Genomic DNA, 25518 nt, shown 5'->3' with positions numbered 1-25518 from the left:
ATAGCAAGGTCAAAAGCATAGAACAGACCTAAAGGGAGGGTGGGCGGGAGATCCGATGAAGTGCAGCAGGCGAATGTAGTTCTAACGCTGCCGCGGCTGCTTAAATACAGCCAGACCCCCCCCACCTGACCCTATTGGTCAGCTGAGAGGCTTGGTGTGGCAGCGGGGATAGGCTAACGCAGGGGGCCAAACCACAGCTTACTGTGTTCTCTGAAACTAACCATTTGTTTGAAACAAACTAACCAGAGTGGCTGGGGCATCCCAGCCAGATAAACGTATTGTTATTATTGGATTTGGATGACACATCAAGCCCATACTATGGCTTGGTCGAGTCATTGGGATGGATGGATAGGCAGTGGGGGAAAGCCACACAGGGACCAGTGCAAGAGGGAGGAGGCACAATTAAACCATGCACACTATGGACTATTGTAACATAAAATCATAGAGTTGTAGAGTTGTAAGGAACTACAAGGGCTGGCTAATGCATCCATGACAGAAGGCCATCCAACTTCTGCTTAGAAACCTCCAAGGAGGGCGTGTCCACCATCTTCCAAGGGAGTCCCTTTCACTGTCAAACTGCTCTTGCTGTCAGAAAGTTCTTCCTGATGTTGAGTCAGAATCTCCTTTCTTGTACCTTCAAGCCAATGGTTTGGATCTTATCCTCTAGAGCAGGAGAAAACTAGCTTGCTTCATCCTCCATGTGACATCCCTTTAGATATTTGAAGATGGCTATCCTATATCCTCAGTCTCCTCTTACCCAGGCTTAACAGATCCAGCTCCCTCAACCATTCCTCATAAGGCCCTCTGCACATGTTCTAGGTTGTTCACATCCTCCTCAAATTGTGGCACCCAGAACTGGACACACTATTTCAGGTGTGGTCTGACCAAGGCAGAATAGAGCTATTACTTCCCTTGAATGGGAAACTAGACCTCTGTTGATACAGCCACAAATAGCATTTGCTCTTTTTTTGCTGCTACATCACACTGTTGATTCATATTCAACTTGTAGTCGACCAAGATACCTAAATCCTTTTCACATGTGCTGCTGGCAATCCAGTATATTTGTGCAGCTGATTATTCCTGCCTTAGTGTAGAACCTTACATATGTCCATATTGAAATTCATTTTGCCTATACCGTCAGGAGAAATACCTATCGTCATGGAATCATAGAATTGTAGAGTTGTAAAGGACCACAAGGATAATCTAGTCCAACCTCCCTGTAATGCAGGAATCTTTAGTCCAACATGGGACTCAAACCCACAACCCTGAGAGTCTCCTGGTCTCCTGGCTGAGCTATCTCAGTGTCATCTTCTGAACATTAAGATGTTTTGAGTGAATAATTTGATTTTTTTTAAAAAAAAAACTGGCTGTAATCAGTTTTGTTTTTTTAAAAAAAATCAAATATACAAATATTTCTGCTTTCTGTTGAGAAAGAGAAATGTACCTTACCTCATGTTTATTTTTGTTCCTTGTTCTGATTTACAGATACTGGCTTGGGAGATTCTGTCTGCTCCAGTCCAAGTATATCTAGCACCACAAGTCCTAAGCTGGACCCTCCTCCTTCCCCTCATGCAAACAGAAAAAAGCATCGCAGGAAGAAAAGCACAAGCAATTTTAAAGCTGATGGTATCTCAGGCACTGCTGAAGGTATCTTATTTTATATTTTCATGAGGTACAAACACTCTGTTTTGACACATCTGAAGTAGTTTTCATGTGGGCTTGGACTTAGGTTTGGTTTTTTTTGGGGGGGGGTACCGCTTGCTTGCTTGCTATAATGTCTTAATGATAGTAAAAAGTAAATCTTTCCTACCATTTTTTAGAGACTGTCTTGTAAATGTAGTTGACCGGTTTCATCTGCAGTCCTACTTTACCCCCTAACAACTGAGAGCAGGATTATGTTGAAATCTCGTGATTTTATTCCAATAAATAATTTTGTGTCATGCCATTTTTTTCCTGTTCAGTAATTTTTGTTTTTATGTTTTCCTGTGAGTTTTATTCATGATACTGCAAGCTAACTTTATTCCACAAATTAGTCAAGAAATTGCTTGTGTCGTGATTATGTTGATGGGAACAGCTTTCTTGGGTAACTTAAGAGTGTCTCTAGAAGTGGGTCAGTTCCATGAGCAACTGTTCTCTCACACAGTCATTTAAGATATCTAGAAAAGTTTCCTCTTTCTGGTATTTGGAGCACACACTTGCCTGTCCTGCGTGAGGGGACTTCAGTTCACCAAACTGATTTGGGGGCTTCCAGCAAGAGTATAGAAACATTAGTCTTTGGCACTTGTTTTTTTAGTCTATGGTGCTTTGGATTCTCTATAAATTGCTAGTATGTGTCCCTGCATTCTCAGTACTGTACCTACTTCTCCCATTTAAACAAGCATACATTCTTTTTACCTTCTTTCATCTTTGGCGGAAGATTGATTTTAAACTGGACCCTCCTCACCTCCTGTCAGCTTTCCCTCAGGAATCGGTTTCAAAACTGCTCAGCCCCCCCCCCCTTAATGCTAAAAGTGGCAACAGTCTGCTTCCATCTGGACTTAAGTAGATTCCATTCCATTTGTCTAAGCTTGACAATATTCCTACAATGTTTTGAGGACCAGGAGATCATTGCACAATGTGGTTTCTGTTCAGCAGGCAGATGGCCATACCTGCAACAATGGGTGCAATGCACTAGAATGCCCTCACTCCTTTGCTGACTTTGCATATGTCTTTTTGTAATTTATGGAGTTAATGTGCTTATGAGCTTGGTATTTCCTAGGTCAAAGGGCTGAACTCACACAATTGCTTAACTTGCCTGATAGCTTAATATTTTGTCACCTGCTTCATTACTGTGCAGTTCCAAATGTTCCAAACCTTGCTAGCTTTCCCTAGCTGCTAATGCAGGCAATGAGATCAAGCAGTTTGGCTCAAATTCCAAAGTTGGAATTTGAAAGGTGACTGGATTTAGGTCAGTATAGCACCTTGGGAATGGGCAGTGGGTGTTGAGTTAACTGGGTCATAACTCCCTGTGAAAATTCCTTCCTTCTTTCTTGCGGAAAATTCTTTTTTTTTTTTAAAGAAAGAATTATAACTTATTTGTATCTAAATCAAAAGCTGAAACTTTTACCTATGCCAATTTTTCACCTTTAAAAAAACTACAACCCTTGGTAGAATAAAGAAATTGAGGGGAAATACTGGGGTTTTTAAAAGTGCAAGTTACCCTGAGGTTTTAAGTTGTAACTTAAAACTCTTATAGCTGTGATAAACTGAACTAGTCTTCAACTAAAACTGAAAGATTAAGTTTTGGCCAAGTATTTTTTCACTTAAACATCCTCTCAACATTTTTAACATAGGAAAGCATATGCACTGAGCATGATACAGAATCTAGGCTGTCCTTTTTATTATCCCTAACTAGCTAATCAACTAAACAACAATATATTACTAGGCTTTTCTTTTACAATTTCTCTAAAGTTGGGATTTCTAGGTTTCTTGAAGCTTTATTGATAAGGGAGAACTGAAAACCAGGTTTCTACCATTTTATAATCTCTAGGATTTAACTCCTCATCTATAGATTATTATAGCTCCTAGAACATGAAGGGGCATAGGAACCAGAGACTAAATTGCAAACATGCGCTCAAATATGGAGAAAGCTAGAGAGTTCCAGAGAAACAGCTACTTCTGCTTCATTGACTATGCAAAAGCCTTTGACTGTGTCGACCACAGCAGACTATGGCAAGTTCTTAAAGAAATGGGAGTGCCTGATCACCTCATCTGTCTCCTGAGAAATCTATGTGGGACAAGAAGCTACAGTTAGAACTGCATATGGAACCACCGATTGGTTCAAAATTGGAAAAGGAGTACGACAAGGTTGTATATTGTCTCCTTGCTTATTTAACTTATATGCAGAATTCATCATGCGAAAGGCTAGACTAGATGAATCCCAAACCAGAATTAAGATTGCCGGAAGAAATATCAACAACCTCAGATATGCTGATGACACAACCTTGATGGCAGAAAGTGAGGCGGAATTAAATAACCTTTTAATGAGGGTGAAAGAGAAGAGCACAAAATACGGTCTGAAGCTCAACATCAGAAAAACTAAGATCATGGCCACTGGTCCCATCACCTCCTGGCAAATAGAAGGGGAAGAAATGGAGGCAGTGAGAGATTTTACTTTCTTGGGTTCCATGATCACTGCAGATGGTGACAGCAGTCACGGAATTAAAAGACGCCTGCTTCTTGGGAGAAAAGCAATGACAAACCTAGACAGCATCTTAAAAAGCAGAGACATCACCTTGCCGACAAAGGTCCGTATAGTTAAAGCTATGGTTTTCCCAGTAGTGATGTATGGAAGTGAGAGCTGGACCATAAAGAAGGCTGATCGCCAAAGAATTGATGGTTTTGAATTATGGTGCTGGAGGAGACTCTTGAGAGTCCCATGGACTGCAAGAAGATCAAACCTCTCCATTCTGAAGGAGATCAGCCCTGAGTGCTCTCTGGAAGAACAGATCGTGAAGCTGAGGCTCCAATACTTTGGCCACCTCGTGAGAAGAGAAGAATCCCTGGAAAAGACCCTGATGCTGGGGAAGATTGATGGCACAAGGAGAAGGGAACGACAGAGGATGAGATGGTTGGACAGTGTTCTCGAAGCTGCGGACATGAGTCTGACCAAACTGCGGGAGACAGTGGACAACAGGAGTGCCTGGCATGCTATGGTCCATGAGGTCAAGAAGAGTCGGACACGACTAAATGACTAAACAACAACCACAACAAGAGAGAGGGTATGAAAACATGATGGAGGAACTGAGGTGTGATCTATAAGATAACCTTCTGAGAAAACTTTTAACATCCGACGATTGTTTCTAAAACTTTGCTAAGCAGAGAGGAAGTGGGATAGAGAACCTTCTACTTCGGAAGAAACCCCGCCATTGGGTTCTCTGCTTGTTTAATTGGAATTGGAGGAAGGGGGGCGCTGGAAGCCCCGGTGGACTTAGGGCCTCTGACTGAATGACTGACTTAAATCTAAAATCCCTTGTCTATTTTGGTTTCTACAGGAACAAAAAAATTGAGCTTGTGAATAAGGAAAGTAGCATCTGGGCATATGCCTATAATCCCTTTGAGATACTATGATTTTGCATTTATCCTTAGACTCAATCAAAATATCTTTGAGAGCAGCTTTTCCAAAACAATTTACCCCTAGCAAAGGACACAGTACAGGTTTACTTTGGACGCAGCAACAGCATGTCCGTTCTTAAGCCAAAGTGCACACCGCACCGCTATCTGAGATGCCATAGCTGTAATTGAAAATTGCGTAGTGTCCATAGTTGCGCCTGCCATAAAGGCTTGTAAATGTTTAGAAATAGTTTGGTGCTGACGGACGGTGTCTGGGAAAAGGGAGTGCAAAAGGTCCTCGTGCCACACAGAGCATGAGAGTGCAGAGGAAGATGCTGCGCAATATGCCTTCATAGATAGGGCATCTGACTATGGATTTTATGAAGTGCAAACTCCAACTCCCTATCAGTTACGTCCTTCAATTGGGCATCTCCCTCTTTAGGAACAAGATTCTGAAGCCAAAGGTAAAACGGGATCCAGGCAATATAGTTTATCTGCTATAGACAAATTCTTTTTGGACTGCATAGGGGAATCCAACTTTGATTTGGATTTAGCAGAGCCTGTTAAACGAGGGACGGTTAAACGACCCCCGTGGGCTGCTTGTGGCCCATGGGCCTTAGGTTGCCAACCCCTGATCAAGAAGCATACGTACCTCCATGTTCGAATGCATCCAGATCACCAAAGTATCTGGTAGAAGATCCAATTGATTCAATAATAAATCTCAAAAGGGTGTTACAAAAATACGGAGAGGTGGCAGAGCTAAAGATAAATATGAACAAAACTAAAATAATGGTTAAAAATATAAAGGAAGGATGAAGAGGAGATGAAAGCAACAATAGAGTGGGAAATTGTAAAGAAAATAAAGTATTTAGGAATTGAAATAACAACAAGTAATATAAATCTATTTGAAAATAATTATGCAAAAATTTGGAAATCTATCAAAAAAGATTTAGAAAGATGGGGAAATGTAAGATTATCCTTTTCAGTGAGAATTACGGCAGTCAAAATGTCAGTCTTACCCAAAATGTTATTTGTTTTCCAAATGCTCCCTATTATAGATAAAAAAGAGGTATTCGAGAATTGGAGAAGGGATTTAAACAAATTTATATGGGAGGGGGGGAAAGCTAGAATTCAATTTAGGTTACTTACTGATATAAAAGAAAGAGGGGGTGGGGGTCCCAGATTTAAAGATTTATTATGCTGTGCCAGGCTTGTGCTGGGTTAAGGATTGGATAAAATTGGAAAATAAAGAAATCTTAGATTTGGAAGGGTTTAGAAATTTAGCAGGTTGGCATACATATTTATTAAATGAAAAAAAGGAAATTTAAAAGAATTCTCAGTTCATGTTTTTTAAAAAGCATTATTAAAGATTTGGATGGATAATAAACACCTGTTGGAATCGAAAACACCTTGGTGGACGTCACCTTTGGAGATGACGGCCTTAAGTAGCAGAACTTTTGATAAGAAATGGCTAACGTACCAAGAATTATTAATAAAGGAAAATGAGAAATTAATATTGAAACCGTATCATGAAATCAGAGATCAGTGTTCGAGCTGGCTGCAATATCATCAAGTGCAGAGTTTATTGAATAAGCATAGGGAAATTGGTTTTGCAGATAATAAATCTAAATTACAAGAGATACTATTAGATAATGAAATTAAACCATTGGCAAAATTATATAGCCATCTGTTAGAGTGGGAGATGAAGGACGAAGAAGTGAAATGTACAATGATAAGATGGGCACAAGACCTAAGAAGACCAATTTATAGGACGCAATGGGACAAACTGTGGAGGGAAGGTATGAAATTTACAGCTTGTACAAATATAAAAGAATATGATGAAAATAATATATAGGTGGCATCTCACACCGGAAAAAAATAGCAAAAATTTATAAGACCAATTCGAAAGAATGTTGGAAATGCAAAGATGAATTAGGAAATTATTTTCATTGCTGGTGGCAATGTGATAAAGTACATGAATTTTGGAATACTGTTTATGAAAAGCTAAAAAAGATGCTCAAGTTTACATTCGAGAAGAAACCAGAAATACTCTTATTAAGTATGGTGCCAGACAATTTCCCTGAAGATAGGAAAAATATATTATTATATGCATGTGCAGCAGCTCGTCTCCTCATAGCAAAGAACTGGAAAGGGGAGAAAGTACCAACAATTGATGAATGGCAAGAAAAATTAGTGGAGTTCATGAATTTGGCAAAGATGACAGCAGCAATTAGAAATATTTTGATATAGAAAAGCAAGGCAGAATGGAAATATGTAGAAGAGTATTTAAAAAAAGAAAATATAAATACTAATCTGGTGATATGCTTCGATTGAAATACATATAGAACGAATAATAAATGTATAATAAATAGACAAAAGGTTAATATAGCAGTTAAAATGTGGATAGAGATAAGTATATATAGATATATTGGTGTATAGCTATTAGATAAGAGGAAAAACAGACAAAGCAGGTTAAAATAAGTAAGAAAAGATAGAGCAGGATAAAGGAAAATTGACAAAGGGAAGTGATGTTCAAACAATAGGAAGTCTTTTTTTAACATATTTGTATTGCATTTTTTGTGTTCTTGTATGTGTTATTTCTATGTGTATGCATATGTACATATATTTTATATGTGTATGTATGTATGTATATATGTGTGTGTGTGTGTGTGTGTTTTTCTCTTTTTTTCTTTTTTCTTTTCTCTCTTCTTTTATTCTTTTTCTCCCTGTATTTTTTTTCTGTTTGGATTTTTGATTTGGAGTTGCCTTTTGTAATTCTAATTTAGGATTTAGGATTTATGAATTTATGATTTTGTGTTTGTAATTTTAAAATATGATATAAAGGTTTGTATTTTCAAAAATAAATGAATAAATAAATAAATAAATAAATAAATATCTGGTTTGCCAAGTGCGAACATTGTCTTCAGTTCCAAACTCTTCTGTTTGGTCCAGCCTCTTCACCTAGAGTTTTCCTCAGGATAATGATCACCCTAGTAGCGGCATTCCTTCAAAAGGCTAACACCCTCAAGACATTACAATCTTTAAGACAAAAAAGATGACCAAGCGTATGTCAATAATTCTAGGATTGTCAGCCTCTCAGATTACGTGTTGGGTGACACACCACACAAGAGCCCTACAGTGGTTTTTTACTTCAGCATCAATTGGCTATCATTCGCAAATGCCCCAGGTCTTTGCTCTTATCTCCTCAACTCAAACTGTCCATGCTGTGGTGGGTGCAAATCCTCCAATCTTCAGAAAGGCACTCCATTCAGAAATCCGTACTGTAGTCAGATAACTATGGACACCAGTTTTTATGAGCACTGCCCTGAGACCTTCGGGTATAGGGAGGTATAGAAATTAAATAAATAAGTAAATAATACAAGAATGCAGCACCCATTATCAATCTTTCTATACTCAAGGCCCATGATTGAGCTCGGAGGCTACCCACTACATCACCTGGCTAGTGTTGAGAGCAGCCAGACTGGCAATTGTTCACTTCCCCTCTCGTCTTCAGCTCCATCATGTCCTCTTTGAACAGACAACTTAACAACAAAAGCCCACATATCTCATCAAAGAGATACCCGTTCGGAATCTTTCCAGTAAGAGACTGCTCGGCTCTTCAATTGGGCCGGCTCTTCAATCTGTTACCTCTGAGGATGTGGACAGGCTGCTTGGACGAGTGAAACCAACCACCTGTCTCCTTGACCCTTGCCCATCCTGGCTTATAAAAGCTAGCCGGTAAGGGCTGGGTGATGGGCTTCGCGGGTTGGTGAATGCTTCTTTCTGCGAGGGAGCCTTCCCAGACCTGCTGAAAGAGGCGGTTATTAAACTGCTTCTTAAAAAACCATCTTTAGATGCGGCCAATATGGCCAATAATCGCCCAGCCTCAAATCTTCCATTCTCTGGCAAGGTGATTGAGCGAGTGGTTGCTGAACAACTCCAGGCACGCCTGGAGGATGCAGACCATTTGGATCCCTTCCAGTCGGGATTCAGGCCTCATCATGGGACTGAAACTGCCTTGGTCGCACTGGTCGGTGATCTTCTGGCGGGCTAGGGACAAAGGTGAAAACTGTTTCCTAGTTCTGCTGGATCTTTCAGTGGCCTTTAACACCACTGACCATGACATCCTTCTGGACTGTCTAGAGGAGCTGGGGGCACTGTCATACAGTGGTTCCGCTCCTTCCTCCTGGGCCATGTCCAGAAAGTGGTGTTGGGGAAATGAGTGTTCAGACCCCTGGGCTCTCACTTGTGGGGTGCCTCAGGGTTCCGTCCTCTCCCCCATGCTTTTAAATATCTATATGAAGCTGCTGGGAGAGATTATCAGGGGATTTGGGCTTACTTTCACCCCCCAAAATCTAGATTTAATTTCCTCTTCAGTATGTTAACTTATTGATACATTCAACAGTACATTTGCTGCAACTAATATTTTTGCTCAAGAGGAATAAAGCAACAAGCATACAGAACAACAAAAAGAGTTTGTACTCACACAACAGCAGTGTTTATAATGGTCTAGCATGAATACACAGATCGCTCCTGCTTTGCTGCTCCCTGAGCAGGATCAGGAACACCAAGTCATGATCTTTGGCTTAGCATTACATCCAAAACAGGGGTTTAACCACAATGTTAAGCCTAGGGTTATTCTTTAAGATGTGGGAATGACCCACAGACCAATTCCTGTAACTGAACATTTCATTTACCGTCTTTTAGGAGATATGAAAGTGGCCTAGAGGGGTAGAAATTCATAAAACCCAAACTGAATCCAAAGGGTTTCACCTTTAAGCAAGGCGCAAAGGTCACTAGTTGGGAAACTGTCAGTGCCGGTTGTCACAGCTTATCTAACATAAAAGGATTGCTGTTGAAAGGCTGCTATGTTGATGCTGAAGAGTGGAAGACAAGGGAAGAGAAACTCGTCTATTGTTTTAAGCCACTTCATTGCAGACTAAACAAGTTGAAAGCTTTATTCTGGTCTTTCAATTCTTGTTAACTTCAGGGTCAGGAGAAGATACAAGTAACACCTCCTTCCCAGTAGGAAGGAAGTGGTAGCCAACAGGAAAGCAGATTCTCGGAAGGGCAAGTACTGTTCTGGAATGAAGTGATTTATATTGCTCACACTTGCATAGCTAGCAAGCCTGAAGCAGGAAACTATAGAATAAAGCTGAACTCTCTGTTCTGTTGGATACTTGGAGCCTGCTGGCATTGCATGAGTGTGGGGGAGTTTACTGGTGCTGTAAGAAAGCACCACAGTTGTTAGGGTATGGCAGTTAAGAATATTGCAGAGGGTTCATTCAGGGTGTTTTTGAGTGATTGTTCAAGGTGTTTTGTCTGCTTGCTTATTACCCATCGGGTGTAGAATTCTGGAAATGTGTTGCATCTGAAAGTGATTTGAATTGCAGTAGCAAGGTTCCCACCCCCACTCCTTTGATTCATAATTTGTTACGATCAGATAAACTACCCTTAAGTTTAAGTTTTGAAAGCAGTTAGGTGCACAGTGTATTACTGGGAATTTGTTTTGTTTGGCACACATACAAGAAAAGCCATTTCCTCAGTAGCCGTCTCCATGCAGCCATCCCGTTCAAACTTCACAGTGCATCAAGTCAGTTGTACATCCGCAGAGCTGGATGATCTATGCCACAATTCAGTCTGGTGGTATCAGCACTACAGTGCCTTCAGCCTGGTGGCTGACTTTGGAGACAGACGCAAGGCATCCCACCCTCCCATTTCTGCCACGTCAGAGCTGCTGCTTCCCACAGTGCACAGACTGCCTTTGGATTCACTTCATATGCTTTTAAAGGTCTATTTCAGCTTTAATTTGTGGAACAACTTTGTGAAGGAGAATCCATTCAGACTCCCTTCAGAAGCAACACCTTTAAAACGTGCAAAGTTATTATTATTTACCTAAAACTTCAAAGCTACTCATTTTGCCTCAGTTAACAGTTACTGTGACACACAGCATATATAGTTTATTAATTTCTAATCTGTTATTACAGTGTGCTGCTTTTATTGAAAACTGGCTTTATAGCTAATTTCTTATCTGGTCCATGTTTAGTTTGTAACTTGCTTAATCAAATCTTTATGCAGTTCATAATTTGGAGTTGCAGAAAACGCATGTGTGTGTTGGAAGGGACCCCAAGGGCCATCTAGCCTAACCCCCTGCAATGCAGGAATCTCCACATGACAGACGGCTCACTTCTGCTTAAAAGCTTTCAATGAAGGAGAGTCCACCACCTTCTGAGGGAGCATGTTCCATTATTTTTGTTGAGTATCTAAAAATAATTCTGATATTCTTGTGCCTTAATTCCATGAAAAAATCTTGAAGCAGACTGACTGCTTGTATGTACTTGCTGCTTTTACTTGGAAAAGTAGCTTCCTTTACTGAGCAAAGAGCAAATAAGTACTATAGGTCTTGATGTCAGTGCTATTGTAAAGAGGGACATTCAGAAAATCCATACCAATGTTTATTTCATGCTCCCAATCACTCAGTCTTCTGCAAAAAAAGAAAGAAAGAAAAAAGTATATTGTTAGATTCTAATAAAGTTTTCTTTAAATTCCTGGTTGTCAGAATTAGTTGCCCACATACTTCCTATACAGTCATGCATTTAGACCCTTGGCCGGCCAGCTAGTTTGTACTGCAAGTCCTCCTACCTTTCCCACCAGAGGTCTGGCTTGCTTATAAGAGCCATGAAAGAATTGAATTAAGTAGAAAGGCAACTTGAGTTTACTAGTCTTCGCTTTCCAAAACAATGAAAGATTCTTTGTAAGTAGAAATTTGGCCTTTCGCCTGTGAGTTAATAGGTTTTCATATAGCAAAGCTTATCAGATGATTAATTTAATGGCAAAGAATCAGATGATAAAAATACTGAGCACAACTTAATTCTGTTTAATTTTTAAGAAAGAAAGCAAAATGAAATTGAGTTTCTCTTAAGATGATTTAAGATGATTTCTGTTTTTTCTTAAAAGTGCCTTTTTAGTTGCCACACAGTGATGTGATCATTATCTGTCACCTCATCGCCTTGCTGCCTCAATACGCAGTAAAATAAAAAAAGGGGGACCAGAGAAGCTTGTGAAGTATGACTTCCTATCCCAAGACTCATTGCCTGCGATTCGTACCGCTTGACAGTAATGATCTTATTACAGTACTCTGGACCTTGAAGAGATTTCATGAGGAGAGTGAAAGGACGTGCCTCCATGTAATCAAGTGGCGCTGAATATTCCACGCGTTTTTGATCACATACTGATTGGGCACAGTTTTAGCCCATCTTCTAGTCAATTATGCATGGCCCCTTGTGCTCTTGTGATAGTCAGAAACATTGATAGCGGTTGTCTGGGTTTTGGCAGCCAGCCAGCGGTTTGAAGTGCCTTATGCGTAGTCATTCCAGGATAAGTGCTTTTTAGTTAGAATTGATTACCTTTCTTTAGGTTTTGCTTAATAGCAAAACTGCATTGGAGAGGGCTTCAGGTGAAAAATGGACATATTAGCCATTTAGAGTATCTGAACTCCTAGTCAATTTTTTAGCCTTCCCTTGTTTCTATCTGTAAGGGTGCTGTTGTGGCTACTCTTGAGTAAAAATGTCCAATGCCGTTCTGTCTTTAACAGTTTCATTGTGCATAATATTTACAGAGCAGAGATAGCAGGAAACATGACCTCTTAGTCACTCGCAGAATCCGGGAGTGGACGTTTCCTGTCCCGTGCCCAGCATAAGAGCTTGGGCACCCCAAAACACCACTTTCCGACCTTACGTTTGGGTGCGTGCCTAAATTCGGGCACCGGAAGGGGCTGACTTGCCTCTCCTACCTGTTGGCCGGGATGGTGCAGGGGCTCTCCAACATCGCTGAGCCCTCTCTCCTCCATCCCGCTCACATCTTCCTCCCTCCCACCTGACCCGCTGCTGCCGCTCTCACTGGGCGATGTGCTGGTCAGTAGGATGGGGGGAGGCTCCTTGTATGGAGGGCCCCTGGCATCCACCCCCCCTCATGCCCCCCTCCCCTCCTGAGGCGGGCTGCTGAAATCCTCGAACGATGTGTATTCCGAGTCCGTGGTGGCGAACACTTGTTGCCAGTCCTTCTCTTCCTGCGAACCTCTGGGGAAGCCCCTGAAAGAACATCCCCCCTTATCAGTGTCCTCCAATACAGCTTCCCAACACCACATTGCACAGTCCTGTGGACCCTCATGCCATTTCTCCTTGCTGCCCTCTGCTTCGCTGGCTGGAAACCCTTCGAAGTCTTCTTCCTCATCTGTGGAAGAAACCTCCCCTACCCACATTTTAGGGGGCTTGGGTTTGTCTGGGAACAGGGCATGAAACTCCTCCACGCTTTCAGCTGGCACCCATGTGTTGTCCAACGCCGGAGCCCCCTCCCAACCCCTCAGTACCCCACCTAGAGTCCAGAATCTTGGTCACTTACATTGCAGTGTAAACTTGTGTCATTGGTACGTAAGATTTGTATGCAATTAAGAAATGTATAAAAAGGACTCCAAACAACTGCACATATTTTACACAAAAGTTTTCTTCCTAAACTCTCATTGTAATCCTCAGTGAGGGAAGGTGGGGCATCCTTGCAAAAGGGAGTGTAGAGCTGGAAGAGAAACAGATTTCATGACAGAATGCAAGAAATGAATGAGCTGGACACCGGAACTGGGTTTGTATTTTAAAATGACATGTCTGACCTTTTGCAAAACAAAAACAAAAAAAAACAATCATTTTGGTGCTCTGAATCTTACAAGCAAGGTGCAATTTCTGAAAGTCTACTTCACAAAGCATTCTGCTGACTCATGTAGGAAGAATTTCTACTCTGCACATGCTAAAATTTAATTTTTGTTCCTGGGTTCCATATTACGGAGCTGGACTCAGGCACAGAAAAGGATTGTCACAATTCTATTCCATAACTGGAGTGCCCTATGTTGCACAGCATTGCAGTGCCTCCTTGTGCAACATTGTGCTGTCCCCAGCTCAGTGCCAGCTGACTGCCACACTTAATTGGTTAGAAGGAAACATGCTTTACATAGAATCATAGAATCATAGAGTTGGAAGAGACCACAAGGGCCATCCAGTCCAACCCCCTGCCAAGCAGGAAACACCATCAAAGCATTCCTGACATATGCCTGTCAAGCCTCTGCTTAAAGACCTCCAAAGAAGGAGACTCCACCACACTCCTTGGTAGCAAATTCCACTGCCGAACAGCTCTTACTGTCAGGAAGTTCTTCCTAATGTTTAATGTTTAACTCCCTACATGTGGTAGGGAGTTGAACAAAATGACTTCAAGTTCCCTTCCAGCTCTCATTCCATGTAGTTAGACAGTTGCCGGTTGGGTCCTTGTAATGTGGAATGGAAGCTTAACAGTGGCATGATACCATCAGCTGCATAGACTCCCTGTATCTATTCCAGTGAACAAACAAATTGGGAACTTAAGCACACTGCAACTAATATCCTTTCTACTCAAAATTTAGCAAACATCAACATCTCATTGACTCTCAAGTTTTTAAAGGTACATAACTGGCAGCCACCAGCCACACATGGCTTCCTGTGGAATGACTGTATGGTAATTCCATGAAAATGTCAACCTAGAGACCCATTTTTCATTTTTGTGTATTGGTAAAATTTCTACATAATTTCAAAGATAACTTTCCATAGTAAATGTAATGTTAGGAACAAAATCCAATGAACTTAGCGCAATGAAACTTAAATTGGTTGTGTGTGTTGTGTTGATCACAAAAACATACTTCTCACCTCCCCAACGAATGAAAAGGAAACCTTTGTTTCAACTTTATTTCTTATTTGAGATTCTTAGCACCAAGAAAATGTGATGAGATGTTACCTGAAATGTGTTTTACATGCAGCATTTCTTGCTACCAACATCACAACAATGTGTAATTCATATAGCATAAATATGTTGTCATGTGTGTCATTTAAACCCCTTTTTAGGACTGTCACAATTCCATCCTTGAAAATATATTGATTATTAGGCCTTTTATTGTACCATACCATAGGACATCTTACAGAGTTTTACAAAAGCAGACAGGTGCCTGCCCTGGATAAGTTTACAATCTAAAAGACAAGTCAGATGGTGGGGTGGGCATATGTTATTGCTTTTAAAAGAAAGATAATATAATTACGTGTTTATATATCAGTAACTTCAACCTTGGTGTGGGTTATTGTATAAACCCACCACAGGAAAGATGCAGCAAAGAAAGGAGGGCAAAAGGAGACAATGTACTGAAGATGAGGGGGAAATAGCAACGCTTTAGAATCCCTGGGATTCCTGTAGTCTGAGGTCCAAATAACTTACTGGTGCACCATAGCTCTGTCTTCACTCGTTGGCTAAAAGCACTGACAGCCAGGAACAGCTAGGCTAGCTGATCTCACAGAAATTGCGTGGAAGGTTGTGGGCACATTTTGCTTCATTGCTTTCCTTCTAGAAGAGCTAAAGATTTCCTTTAGAGAGAAAGGCAGAAAGAAAGCTTAGAGTGACTGGCCATGGTGTAGCTAGTTCAGTGGCACCATTATAATTCAGCCATCTGAGAATGTATTTATCGTAAAAGTTATAGAATCTTAGAACTTAGAACTGTAGAGTCTGAAGAGACTGTGAGGGTCATCTAGTTCAACCCTCTGCAATGCAGGAATCTCAATTAAATCATACATGACGGGTGGCCATCCAACCTCATTCTGCTAAATGTATTTAAAACATTAACTTACCATCCTTAGTGTCTTTACTTTCCCCCCCTTTGGCATATAAATGGAGGTATATGATGAAATCACTGGGGAACAGTGATGGATATTTTTCTCCTTGTGTTCTCCCTGTCTGCTGCATTTCTACACTGAGCCTCCGAAGCAATTTCTGTGAATTGAGCCAGCCTGGCTGCTCTCACCTGTCAGTGTTATTAGCTGATGAGTGAAGTCAGAGCTGTAAGAATGTTTTTTTAAACAAAAACAACAACAACAACCCTACTGCTTCCTCCGCCCACTCTCCCTTAGTGCACCTTTCCTGCTTCTGTCTAATTTGTCTAGTAGTCCTTGGACTTTCCATAGTTTGCCCTTCCTTTTTTCCTAGCAACCAGGATGCATCTGTTCCAGTGGTCTGAGACCAGGTACTCTGCAAATACTAGGTAAAGGTAAAGGGACCCCTGACCATTAGGCCCAGTCGTGACCGACTCTGGGGTTGTGGCGCTCATCTCGCGTTATTGGCCGAGGGAGCCAGCATACAGCTTCCAGGTCATGTGACCAGCATGACTAAGCCGCTTCTGGTGAACCAGAGCAGCACACGGAAACGCCGTTTATTTATCTACTTGCACTTTGACGTGCTTTCGAACTGCTAGGTTGGCAGGAGCAGGGACCGAGCAACAGGAGCTCACCCCATCATGGGGATTCAAACCGCCGACCTTCTGATCGGCAAGCCCTAGGCTCAGTGGTTTAACCCACAGCGCCACCAGGTGGGTGTTAATTAAACCCCTCCCCTAATGGCAAATGCAAAATATGAAAACTTTGCAAAGAGGCTTAGGCATGTCTCCTGCTGAACATGAGCAGAAGTCTGAGCACTCCTTAAGGATTCATTTTATAATTAACTTACAGTTCAATTGTATACATATCTACTCAAAAGTAAGCTGCTTTGTGTTTAATAGGGCAACCTATGGTTTGGTTTAACATTGGCCCATTTTGTTACTGGCAACCCCAAAATGCTCTCAAATTTGAAATTGTCAAGAAAGGTTGGCAAACCCTGATTTAGGGTGCTGCTTTTACTTTTACTTTTTCTTTTTCTTGGAAAAACACTGGTTTTCTAAACACTAGTAAAACTTTACTGACTCTTTTTTCCTCAAGGAAGAAATAGGTTTTTGAAAAATTAAGGTTGAGGTGGTTTATAAATATTGCTGGTGCACCTTTTAGCACATTGCTCTTTTTTCTGAATGAGTGACTTCAGCCATTTTGGGGGCATATAGAATCAACCAAGAGATTGCTGTAAATGGGCTCCTTATAAATATAAAACTCCATTTTTTATTCATCGTGTTTCAAAGGAAGCTGCATCCTTTTGCTCTTCCACATGCAAGATGGAATTTGTGGCACACAGACAAGGAATGCAATATTGCATTACAGCGTGATAAACAACCTTGACAGGACACTATGATGCTGCAGTTGTGATGTTGCCATCAAGGAAATCTATAAACTATACTGAGCTTTCTAAAATCATTAATGCACTACTAGTATTGATGATTTCATTTCTTTGCTACGAGGAGCATGGCCTTTTCGCTAACATGCTGCAAACTGCAGCTTATAGTTTTTATGATATTCCTATTTATTTCCATACTCTCTCTCCTTCCACCCAAAATCCATTGCATAAATTGATCTGGGGATCAGCCTTGATAGAATACCAGTCTTCAGCCCCTCAACATCAGAGCTGTATTGTTAGCTGCTCTTGATTATTTGGATGCTCTGGCAGAAGCTGCCACATCTGAGTTGGAGGTGCAGGGAGATTAACTGGCGCCTGTCCAATCATTTGTCATACAAATAACAGTGCCAGTAGAGTGAAATACTATAAATCATTTTTCCCCAGGATTGAAACCTTTTATCAGTTGTGTCAGTTTCATTATTCAATAAGCGATTAGTAACAGCCATTGTCATTTAGCCATTTAGTTAACAACTCACAGCTTTTGGTGGCAAGGAAATGGTTTGACACTAGATTCTGATACAAAGGGATGTTTTAATATCTCTGTGTCCAAATAAAGTGCAGGTAAACCTGCTAGTCAGTTACTTAATGCTGTCGTGTTTAACACAAGAAACTAAACTTTCTGTGATGCTGTGGTTATGGCTTGTGACATTTGGTGTTTGACATTGAATTAAGTTGCTTTATATACTATCAACAATTTAATCTGGTCATGTAATTTAATGCTAAAACCTGCAAATGCTAGAGTATTAGCTATTATCCTCCCTAGGTCACAAAGTCTATTGCCTAACATTAATTGTCCTTTCCTGATTTAGTTTGCTCACTTACATGCAGTTTTGCCAACACAATCAGCTGCTAAGCCCTGTGAACCTAGATCATATAAGGAGATAATATTTGTTGTCACTGGTGTCTGCCTTCATTTCCTTGTGTGATCTTTCCCCAGGCCCTATGTCAGGCATTGGCAAACTCGGCTCTCCAGATTTTTTGGGACTACAACTCCCATCATCCCAATAGCTAGGGGTGATGGGAGTTGTAGTCTCAAAATAACTGGAGGGCCGAGTTTGCCTATGCCTGCCCTATGTTAAGTGATGGTAGGAGGTGAAGAGAAGGGAGCCCTGCAGAACCCCACAGAGAAAGGAATAAGGAATAATCGTCCCATCTGAGGTGGGAAGGCATGGTGGCAATGCCAGTCCTTTGCTGCCAGAGCTGTGTCTGCACCACACTAATCTCCCCATCACTTTCCCCTCTCAGTTACTGCCAGTGACTTCTGTGTTGAGAAGCCAGGTGAGCAATATCAACTCGCTCTGTCCCATGACTACTAGCTAGAATGAACAGTTCCACAAACCTAAGGAGGACCTGCAATGGTATCGCCAGCTGCAAATGGTAAACTATATCTAGGCTTTGTGGAGTTCTAACACATGCAATAAATCTAGTTACAGGTAGGTAGCCGTGTTGGTCTGAGTCGAAACAAAATAAAAAATATCCTTCAGTAGCACCTTAAAGACCAACTAAGTTTTCATTTTGGTATGAGCTTTCATGTGCATGCACACTTCATACCAAAATAAAAACTTAGTTGGTCTTTAGGTGCTACTGAAGGAATTTTTTAACATGCAATAGAGTCTTATTACTCTGTCAGTGCCTAGGGAGAGATTTCAATCTCAACAAGATCAACACCACAAATGTAATCTCAGGTCCTAAGTTAATATAAAAATAAATTGACGGGTCCAAAAGGCTGATAGTATCTGACTATGCCTTTAAGCAGAAGGACAACTTGACCAGCAACTGTTCCGAATAAGGCAAGCTTGGAAATGCTTAGGTTTTTCAGAAGCCTGAATCCTTTTTAGGATTTTGATCTGTCCTAATAGCAGCAGATCTGAGCCCATCCTACACTTCCTCTCCCATGATGTAAGCTTGTTAAAGATGAGGTAACCTGTCAAGGGTGTCCACTTGGAAAAGCTAACCTTAGAAACCTATAGGATAAATGCAACAGAGCAAATGCAATATGCTCTTATTTTCCAGTTTTTGAAACTGGTGGTCCAGTGATCACAGTCAAGTAATTATGGGCCTTTTTATTTAGATGGCATGTCTACTCATCATTAAATAATTATACCTTTAATTAGTTTCCTTAGCTGATCATTGCCTTTGAAATTTGATAGTATAATTTAAAGCTACCATAAAGAGACATTTTAGATGGCTAAAGAGTTTTCTGTATTTATAAAGGATCTGCAGTGCTCCACTGTAGAGAAAGCCCTGAAATGAACCATCCAAATACATTGGGTGGGTTTGTCAGTCTAGTAGCATAGCATTTAGTTTTATGAAAAAAATAGAAATCCAAATTACAGAACAAAAACCTTTTTAATATGTCCACTTTGACGTTTTAATACTAACCTAGAAATATGTAATGTTAATACATTGAACTAACTTGAGATTTGCGAGGGGTGGGTGGGAATAAGTAGAATAATGCCTTAAAAACTTATTGCCTAATTAGGCTGTATTATTTTTATCCCCCCGCCCTTTTAAGTATAAATAGATGGGGAACCTGGGTGCCAAATTATTGAAACAGCAATATGATACTCATATTTAAGTGAAGAGTTTTAACTAAATAAAAGTTGGCCTTACAACAAAATGTCTTCCATCACCACCACAAACATAAATAATATATTTACACAAATCTAATGTGCACACCTCAATTTTCAAAACCTTGAAACCAAAAACGAATTTGCTGGTGCCATCAAGTCTAATGTGCACCCTAATTTTTGCAACATAATTTGGCCCAAAAAGGTGCACATTAAATTTGAGTAAATATGGTAAGTCAGGAGGGCTCCAGCCATGACTTGGGCAAGCCAACTCACTCTTCTCCCCTCTGTCCACCTTCTTCCTTGGCTTTCTTTACTAAGATGCCAAAATAGATAAAGGTAAAGGGACCCCTGACCATTAGGTCCAGTCGCGGACGACTCTGGGGTTGCGGTGCTCATCTCGCTTTACTGGCCGAGGGAGCCAGCATACAGCTTCCAGGTCATGTGGCCAGCATGACTAAGCCGCTTCTGGCGAACCAGAGCAGCACATGGAAACGCCATTTACCTTCCCGCTGCAGCAGTACTTATTTATCTACTTGCACTTTGACGTGCTTTTGAACTGCTAGGTTGGAAGGAGCAAAGACCGAACAATGGGAGCTCACGCCATCGTGGGGATTCAAACTGCCGACCTTCTGATCGGCAAGCCCTAGGCTCTAGCCCTAGGAGAGCCAGTGTGGTGTAATGGTTAAGAGCGGTAGACTCGTAATCTGGTGAACCGGGAAACCGGGTTCGTGTCTCTGCTCCTCCACCTGCAGCTGCTGGGTTACCTTGGGGTAGTCACACTTCTCTGAAGTCTCTCAGCCCCACTCACCTCACAGAGTGTTTGTTGTGGGGGAGGAAGGGAAAGGAGAAGATTAGGACTTCCGGTCTGCCGCCAGCTCCGTTCGGCAGGGTTTGCCTCACGCTCTGAGGCACCCGGCTCCGTGAGGGGGGGGGAGCTGCGAGAGCGACGCAACCCCCTGAAAGAGCCCCAGATAGTGCTTTCTGGGGATGAAGAGCTCAGTGGTGCTCCATTCATGCCCCCTTTACTCCCCAGTAAGCTCGAGAAGAGCCCCAGAGAGAGCAGAGCTGGGAGACACGGGAGCCATTTTGAGCGTCATTTTACTCTCACGGGGCGAAGCTCTGAGCCAGCGGAGGAGAGCGGCGGATTCTTCCTTTAAAGTAAGAATTGGGTTATTTGGCAAAGCCTGTAGAATTTATTTTTATTTTTTTGAATAGAAGAATTGGCGTCAGGGGGCAATTTAATAAGGAAGTCGATTGCTACCCTCTGAGAGACAGTGAAGTAGTTAATGAGCTCTTAGCTGTCAAAAGGAACAGAAGCCTTCAATTTATCAGGACATGGACCTAAAAGCGCCTCTGTAGCAGGCACAGGGGAGAGGACTGTGTTAAGTTGAACTGTCTGCAAAACAGCGATATTGGAAAAAAGTCCCATTGAAAGCTGGACCTGGGTCCCTATATCGTTCAGTGAATGGATTTGAAAAAAAATAATTTAGTAAAGAATCGGACTATTATATTGAATTGGAAATTTACAAGTTGGATGCGAGTTAAAAGTGTTGCAACGATTTAAGGTAAAGATTTGGATAAGGACTTTATGAAAGATGTATAGAAAATAGAGGAAGCGTGCACCCAGTTCCGCCTAAAAAATGGCAACGTCTGAGTTGGAACTTAATCCCTGCCATTTCCGGTTGCTTAAGAAGCTGGACGTGTATGAAATTTGAGATGCATGAGAAGGACGTAGCCAAAACAACACTACAGGACCTTGTTTGGCAAAAGATTCTTTCAGTGCTTACAATTATCAAACAGGAATTAAAGGAAAACAAAGAACAGCTGCAAGAGACTACGGTACTAAATTATGGAGAGACAGAGACATTGCAGAAAATGGAATTTAGGAAGGACTGAACTTGAAGAACAATGAAGGAACGCAAGATGAATTAACACAAACTTTGGACGAAAAGGAACATGAAGAATACAATACCCCACAAGTGGCAGATGTGGGGCAGGACTTAGATATCCCTCAATAAAGAGACAGTGGACACTGCTGAACTCCCAGTGAGAGGGGGGGTTCAGGGTAAACACTGGGAAATTGGAAAAAAAAGAACTGGCTTTGTGACATAGAGCAAGAAGAGAGGGTAAAGGAAGAGTGGATGGATGGGGCAATAGATGCAGCAAGAAAGGGGCTGCAGAAGCTGTGGAAAAAATATTGGTAATGGATTTGGGAAAGGGTGGGAGTAGGATGATCAATTTAAGATTATTTTTAATGGATGGATAGGTATGGTCTGAACTAGGTATGATAAACGGCATTCAGTGAATTGTACAAGAGATTCGGCTTCAGCAGTAGAGGGGATGAGTCTAAATGAGTAATTAAAAGTAAGGGTGATGGATATTTAAGAATTAAAATATAGTATATTCCTGGTAAAGAATAATAAGTTAAGAGAAGAAATATTAGATATAAGAATGGTAAGCTAGATTGGAAATAATGTTGAGGATTTGGAAGGGGGGAAATGAATGAATAAATATTTAAATATATATGTAAAGTAAAAAATTAAATGTATGTCTCAAAAAGGTTTAAAATGATAATGTGAAAACTGCTTAGAAAATATTGTTGAGAACCCAGAGGAGGGGGAGTCGGGGAAGTTCAAAATTTTTATAATAATGTTTAGAATTAAGAGTTTTTTCTTTTTTGCTTAATCTCTTTTGTCTTTTTTATATTTTTTATTTTTCTTCTTTTTTCTTTTTCTATTTTTTCTTTTTAGATTTTGTGTGTAATTTGGTCATGAGGTTTTTCTTTTATGTTTTCAATGGAAAATCAATAAAAAATATTTTTAAAAAAACAAAAAGAAAGGAGAAGATTAGCTGCTTTGAGACTCCTTCGGGTAGTGATAAAGCGGGATATCAAATCCAAACTCCTCCTCCTCCTCTTCTTCTTCTTCTTCTTCTTCTTCTTCTTCTTCTTCTTCTTCTTCTTCTTCTTCTTCTTCTTCTTCTCCTCCTCCTCCTCCTCCTCCTCCTCCTCCTCCTCCTCCTCCTCCTCCTCTGTGGTTTAACCCACAGCGCCATCCGCGTTGCCAAAATACCATTTATTTAAAACATGGATAACTAAGAATGAAGTTGCATTTGGAGTTTAGTAATGTATTTTATGTGCATATGCATGTTTATAAGCTTTACATTTAAAAAACAGTCAGAAAACATGCTATATTGCTGCCTGGATATCTCTTGAATTTATTGAATCACTTCTGACATTCCCATAACTGTTGTGTATTACCGGGGGGGGGGTGTTGTGTTCCTGGAGCTTGTTGTAGTCAGTATTTGTTTCACTGAATATGTCTGTTTCTAAACAACTCATTCCCACACAATGTCCCAGTTTGCATATATTGCGAAACCAAACCATGTCTTAGCATGAATATACTTAGAGAGGAGAGTGCAGCTGCCTTGTTCCTCCTACAATTCTGCTGCTGCTGAGTTCCTGTAGCCAACTCATGGTTTGTTCTAGCATGTAGTCTGAACCTGGGCTCATGGTTTGTCTCATTTCAGACAATCCATGAGCTGGAAATCAAGAGGAAGCCTTACTTTACAGTTTGTGGTTTGTCTAGAATGAGACAAACCACAAATACCAGTGCCGTAGCTGTAGGGGGGGGGGTGTTGCCCTGAATGCAGCCTCCAGAGGGGAATCATTGAATCTTGCAGCTTGTGTGTGCATGTGAGCAAATGCACGTGGGGAGGGAGGAGGCTGCCAAACTGCGTCTTTTTTAAGCCTAGTTTTGCCTCTACAACATGCCAAGCCCAAAGTTTGCAGTAGCAGCAGGACCTCGTGTGTTCATGCTAAGTCATAGTTTGCCTTACCATGACATGTGAACAGGTTGTTCTTTGTACCTGTTTTGTACAATGTATTGCTTAATTGTGCAAAAGAATCTCTACATAGATATAACTCTATGTAGAAGCATAGTAAGAATACTCTTAAGACAAAAGGACAAAGTTATTATTTTAATAATGATTGCCCTTGTTAGTGCTCTGATCTTAAATTATTTCTCTCTGAACAGCCTTGTATTTATGTGAAACTTGCTTTATTTATAGAAATGTACCTCATACAATAACATTCAATAACATGTGGTCTTGTGTATGTGTGACCTTAGATTTTCTTACTGCATTGAAACCTTCTTCAGACAGGAAAATAGTATGAATGAACTGGGTTATTTATTTTGTGGTGATATTTCCCAGATATGAGTGGCATTCTGGCTTGATCACAGCCCCCTTTATCCAGTCTAGGTGAAAGATCCTATTATTTCTCGTAATTGTTGCTGAGGGCTGTGGCGTTCCTTTTTTAATCAGCTCTGTTCAGCACACTCCAGGGATGTAAAGTGTAAATGCAGACTTTAACACCCAACATGGCTGACAAGGCTTAGACACACAACCTAACGGCTACATCATTTTTAATCAGCTATCTGAGAACTATTTATCTAATCACCAAAGGACACCATCAAATTGAGATCAGTGATGAGACTAACAAGTCTAGGTTTCGTTAATGATAAGGGATTGTATAATATTTCTGTTTTGCTAGCAAACTGCAAGGAATAGTTATTTTAAATATAGATTAAATATAAAAGAATATGGCAGACATTGTGGTTTCCAAATCATATGTACTAATGAAGAGTGCTAAAATAATAATATTGTAGATATTCCTGAAAATTCTAAATTTTAAATGGAAAATCACATGAATAGTCATGTCATGAAAAGTTTGAACACAAATTCTGAGGTATCTTTGAAGCAGTAAAATCCTTTCAGGTGTAATTAGAACATTTCTTTCAATGCTTCATGTAAACTGATCTTAGATTTGTGCAAATGTTTTTAAAAAACAAAAAACTTCCCAATTTGCTTTCAATTACTACCTTTGTATTTTTAATGAACTTAGCTTTATTTATTTATTTGTTAATGTTACTGTTTGTTTTCTATTGTTTTCTATAAGCTGCTTTGAGTGGCTCCTTTGTGAGTGGTAGACTATTAGGAATATACCTTGATATTGATGGCAAGTGTTTGGTTCCTTCCATACTAGCCCATTGCTCTGGAACTGCCATTGTTTTATTAACTGTAGTTCTGGAGTAAAATAAAAAAAATTCCTTCAGTAGCACCTTAAAGACCAACTAAGTTTTTATTTTGGTATGAGCTTTCGTGTGCATGCACACTTCTTCAGATACAGTGAAATGGAAGTTTCCAGGCACTTATGTAGAGAAGGGGTGGGGAGGGGAGGGGATGGGGAGGGGGAGGGGGGTAGTTCTGGAGTATCCCGATAATGATGTTGAAGCTTATTGCATTGTAGTGTTTTCTGTGTTACCTTCCTCTGCTTTTTAAGATCTGATACATGATGGTTTGGTAAGAACAGAATTGCAGCATCAGCCCATCCAGCACTCCTGGAGCTTTTGAAGGTGCCTGAATCTTTAATTTAGCACTGCTCATTTCATGTTTTCCGTTTGATCATGACTTGGGGAATGATGATGAGCAAGTCGGATCTGCAACAAATGTTCAGGATACGTCATTCCATTTTCTCTCTTGCCTTGTTTCCGCGTGAGGTATCCAAGTTAGTCAAGCATTTCATGGCCACAGATCATGCTCTATCTCCCTTAGGCTGTGTTTAAGGTCCCCCCATCCTTAGGGTTCCCCCAAAAAGGTTTAATTAAGATTGCTTGGAATCTTTGCTAAATATGTAAACATG

The 25518-nt window shown here is 40.7% G+C and overlaps 1 protein-coding gene across 4 annotated transcripts in view; it reads left to right on the top strand.

Annotated features, from left to right (window-relative positions):
* Window positions 1-25518, top strand: part of AGAP1 (ArfGAP with GTPase domain, ankyrin repeat and PH domain 1) — a 373158-nt gene that overhangs the window by 270381 nt on the left and 77259 nt on the right. For all 4 annotated transcript variants that reach the window (XM_035139168.3, XM_088666036.1, XM_088666000.1 and 1 more), the window contains one exon: window positions 1486-1647. In XM_035139168.3, the coding sequence (XP_034995059.3) occupies window positions 1486-1647 (162 nt within the window). The remainder of the gene's footprint in view (window positions 1-1485; window positions 1648-25518) is intronic.

This window comes from Zootoca vivipara, chromosome 1, assembly GCF_965207765.1.
Source record: "Zootoca vivipara chromosome 1, rZooViv2.hap1.1, whole genome shotgun sequence".
Classification (NCBI taxonomy): domain Eukaryota; kingdom Metazoa; phylum Chordata; class Lepidosauria; order Squamata; family Lacertidae; genus Zootoca; species Zootoca vivipara.
Note: the sequence above shows the minus strand (reverse complement) of the source record. Positions and strands in the feature narration are given on the sequence as shown.